The 4,286-nt window shown below is 32.2% G+C and overlaps 1 protein-coding gene across 2 annotated transcripts; it reads right to left on the reverse strand.

The window, feature by feature from the left end:
- Nucleotides 1-1,022: 1,022 nt before the first annotated feature.
- Nucleotides 1,023-3,030, reverse strand: LOC130470705 (uncharacterized). 2 transcript variants are annotated; one of them, XM_056841233.1, is made up of 3 exons: nucleotides 2,321-3,030; nucleotides 1,928-2,214; nucleotides 1,023-1,843 (listed from the first exon to the last, which is right to left on the reverse strand). In XM_056841233.1, exons 2-3 carry the CDS (start codon nucleotides 1,989-1,991, stop codon nucleotides 1,464-1,466), a joined length of 444 nt encoding a protein of 147 aa, XP_056697211.1. In that variant the 5' UTR covers nucleotides 1,992-2,214; nucleotides 2,321-3,030; the 3' UTR covers nucleotides 1,023-1,463. The 2 variants fall into 2 exon arrangements, with proteins under 2 accessions (XP_056697211.1, XP_056697210.1); XM_056841232.1 differs by having other exon boundaries at nucleotides 1,928-2,224.
- Nucleotides 3,031-4,286: the final 1,256 nt, after the last annotated feature.

The raw sequence follows: 4,286 nt of genomic DNA on the forward strand, positions 1-4,286 counted from the left end.
GATCGGTTGAAGAATTATACTCTTTGTAAAATCCAAAATATTTTACAACATAATGGTGGTACGCTTCGTAAATATCCCATGTTACCTTTTCCAGATGGTCATGTCAGAAGGACAAAACAAGCTGATTCAAGATGAGCTTCAATATGATAGACAAGCCTTGCATGCAGAGCATGAGAGACCTTTTCAATTTTTACTGATGAACAAAAAGAGATATATGAAAAAATTATGGATGCAGTTTCAAGAGGTGAAGGAAGTGTTTTCTTCATATATGGATATGGGGGGACATGAAAACTTTCATTTGGAGAACTTTATGTGCAGCTTTTCGGTCTAAGGGAGAAATTTTGCTTCCCGTTGCTTCGAGTGGAATTGAATCACTTCTTCTACCTAAAGGAAGGATTGCACATTCTAGGTTTAAAATACCGTTGGATGTAACAGAAGACTCGACCGGATAGTGAGATTTTCCTTTCATCTTTTTTCTAAATTTTTTTATACCCCATATGTACCCAAATCCAAATGTAACATATCGGGTTTTTTATTTTGTGTAAAGTTTCGTACAAGTCAATGATACTTTAAACATCAAAAAGTACAAAATATAAGATAACATGTGAATTTGCATACAATTCAATGATTCATAAGAAAGGACTGAGAATAATGGCTATGTTTATTTTGAATATGTATAAGATAATGGTTTGAGTTATGACCATAATGTTTCTCTTTTCTTCCACTTAATGAATTAGCCTATTGTTTGCTTTTGGTCATTACCTCATCAGATGTCATTTTACATATTTCATTATCATTCAACCTTTTGCAGGTTGAATTATATCTTTAACTTGAATACACCTATTATACTTATAAAAATTACTATTAAATGGTTCGATATTTCTGAACTTCAAGGAAAGAAAAAATACATTAAAATGTGTTTGAACTTAATCTATCTTCTTAAATGAGAAAATGTAAGAACTTGAAGTAGAGTATATAGGATTGTTCATTGGGTAATGCCTTACGAATCTATGTATGATAAATTTAATTTATTTCATCATATATGACATGATAAATTTCATTAATTATTTTTACGTATAAGAGATCATGTGGTAATATTTGCTTTTTACAATATTTCTTTGGTGACATGAATCCAAAGTAATATATCTACAATGCAAGTCGAACCCAAAAATTCTCCATACTGCTTTACATGGCGAAATATACCTGATATATGTGTATATAATTTTATGATCAACCATTTAAACAACTCCACAAAACAATGTTGAAATATATCATTTTCATAAGTAGATGTTATTATATCCCCGCAATCATAGTAGGATTTAATTTCATCAGTGTTGTCACAAGTCTCTCCGGCTTTTCAAAGGCAACAGTGCCACAATCATTTTCCTTATTTACGTATTTATATAAGTGCTTGATTGCCTTGTGTTGATTGCAAAGTTCAATATTGATGTGAACACGGTATTTTAGGAGCAAAGTTCGGTTGTATGGAACAACATATATGTTATCTGCTTGATTTCATTCTTTTCAATAAATCTACCATTGTCCCTTCTTCTATAAAGGGCGTACCCTTCTTTATCAAAACACGTGTCTTCGGTGAAGTCCATCGGATAATGTTTAGAGAACCTTCCCTCTTTCATGCATGGGGAACTTTTATTCAGAGCACCACAAGCACCATGCATCATACAATCTCCATAGAGTTTGAGGCTCTCTGCCGTATCAGGGATTTCGGCGGATATAACTCTATCAATATCATATGTCGCAGAAATCTTGTTATCAGGATGCAAAAACAAAAGGATATGGGCATGAGGTAATCCACGCTTTTGGAACTCCACGGTATAGACCACTATAAAAAAAATTAGCATATTATTTTGCTTATTTACAATTTAAAAAATGAGTGACATAGTGGAATGGGTAATGAAAAATGTACATGCATTAACTTTCCCAAACATCTCATTCACTTTGAGATCACGTATAAGCCCATCTAGTTTCATTTTGAAAACTCTACAAACGATGTCGGGTCTATCCTCAGGTTTGAGGCCTTTCTTCTGAATAAATCTAGTGGTTTCTGGCCACTTTGGATGGCAAGTGAATGTGATAAACACTTTTAGACTGGCACGAGCTAAAACGATCCCTTGCCATTCTGAAAGATTGAGCTATAGGGTTGTGTTGATCAAGCATTGTCTTCAAGTCATGGTTAATTGCATAATTAAAGTCCTTTGAGTTTCTTAATGGACATGCAACAAAATAGGAGTAAAAGTTAGGATAGGATTAGGATTAAATAAATAATCTAAAGGTAGAATAAAGAAATAAATCAAACAACCTCATAGTGCGCTTTCTATTTGCAACCTCATAATATGTAGAGTTGTGAAAACTTAGGGGGAGATCCGGAATTTGGTAACAAACTTACTATCTTATGATAATTTTGACCTTGTAATCTAAAAATATAAGATCCTCTCCCTTGGTTTAATGCCAAGTCGATCTTTCCTCCCATTTACGTAAATGCAAGCATCATGTTATATGCTCTTATATTCTACAAAAAAAATCTTACTTCTTTTGTCCTCATTCTTCAAAAGCCTACTAAGTGGATGTGGTGGTTCTTTTAGCAAAGGTAGTTGGAGTTTTCCTTGCATACAACACAATGAGAATTTTGGATTTTTAAAGTTTTCCTTTTTCTCTAGTCTTTCTTTGTACCACAACATTGCACCGCAAAATTTGCACGTGTATATCGGATCTCCGATGTCCCAATAGTCAAATGGAAAACAATTTATGTCCAGTAATTATTTTATAAGATCTATAACTAAAATAAAAATAAGCTGGGTTTGAAATTCATTTCAATGAAGCAGCGCAGCGCATATATCATCTTCACGTGAGCATAAAATTTAAAAGAATAAGGCTTATGAGTCATCAGGTTCTTATATGAGTAATATGAATCATAATATTCAAGGCTCAAATATTCTGAATTGATCGCACAATTACTAAATTACTCGATAGTTATCACTATGCCTTGTAAGTATTATACCTTAAAGTTGTTCGGTATCAATCTGATTTGTTTCCAAGTCAACAACGGATCTACTCTCTCCTGTTTGGTTAGTTGGTTACCAATAACATTTAGCATATATAGAATAAAAATTCAGTTACATTACCTGAAGTTGAAATCGAAACTGTGTTTGGAGTCTCGATAACTCTTTCCTTTTCAACAAATTCCGTTTTTAAAATTTCACACAATAGAACCAACAACAACAATAAAACATCGAGTGAATATTGACCTTATCAAGTTGCATAAACATCTTATAACTTTTTTTCAGACTGTTATTGCAGAAGGGATTGCATTTTGAGTCAGGAAGAAATCCAGATTGTTACCACCCTGATGAGAAATGATTCAGTCAAGCATCAAGTCTCGTTTAATCTAACTACTTGAATATAATCATATATTGAGTCTAATACGTTCAAGTGTCCTCCCTTGGCCGGCTATAACTAATCTACATTCTAAGAGCGACAAGTACGTTCACGTCACACTTACCGGACGTGAGTTATCTCTTTATAAGACCTTACTCGACCGGCGTACGCGTGTTCTTACTCATGCAACAACGTTTAACAAACATACCAAGTATTATATGCCAAGTACAAGTACTAAGGGACTAGTTGTCTAGTTTAAGTCCTCTATTATTATAACCTATGGCATCCGATCTTAGTTTTAATGACTAGTTTAAGTATAAGTACTCATCAAATTTGTTTAGGTTATTTGATTTTTATATTTTCAAAAAAATCATTATTTCATTTTTAAATTTATTTTCATAATAAATCTGATTACCATTAAAATGTTACTAAATACATGTACGCTATTTACTTATGACAAGTTCTGAGTTTTGGAAGGAAAAATACGATTATACTTAATCTTGAGATCTCAGTTAAATAAAAGTAAACTAACTCTCTTAAATCTTATACTATAATAAGTGTATAATTAATATAAAATTAAAATCTCAAAATCCAATCCCCCAAAAGGAAATAAATAAATACAACTCTCAAAATCAAAAGCTGGCAAATAAAAAATAACAATATTATCAAAACATTGAACAATGTAAACATTGTTTAGTTTAGCCCCATTAATACTACATAATCATCTTCAATTCTAATCTTTGTTGCCTTTGTCTTCCTTTTTGATTTTTATCACAACCTTCCTTTTGTTGGTGGAGCTAGTGTTCAAGATTGTACTTAGAAATTTGAATTCTAAGCAAAAATCTTTTATTTAAGAGCATATTAAGTTCTTCGGGAAGTGGTGAAACACT

The sequence above is a fragment of the Spinacia oleracea genome, chromosome 3, assembly GCF_020520425.1.
Source record: "Spinacia oleracea cultivar Varoflay chromosome 3, BTI_SOV_V1, whole genome shotgun sequence".
Lineage (NCBI taxonomy): Eukaryota > Viridiplantae > Streptophyta > Magnoliopsida > Caryophyllales > Amaranthaceae > Spinacia > Spinacia oleracea.

What these genes read in the sequence shown, in the direction of transcription:
- LOC130470705 (XM_056841233.1), bottom strand. Translation starts at nt 1,991, where the DNA reads ATGAAACTAGATGGGCTTATACGTGATCTCAAAGTGAATGAGATGTTT. An exon ending in GTTTGGGAAAGTTAATGCAT is followed by an intron (nt 1,844 to 1,927) that starts GTACATTTTTCA and finishes TTTTTTTTATAG; the next exon opens with TGGTCTATACCGTGGAGTTC.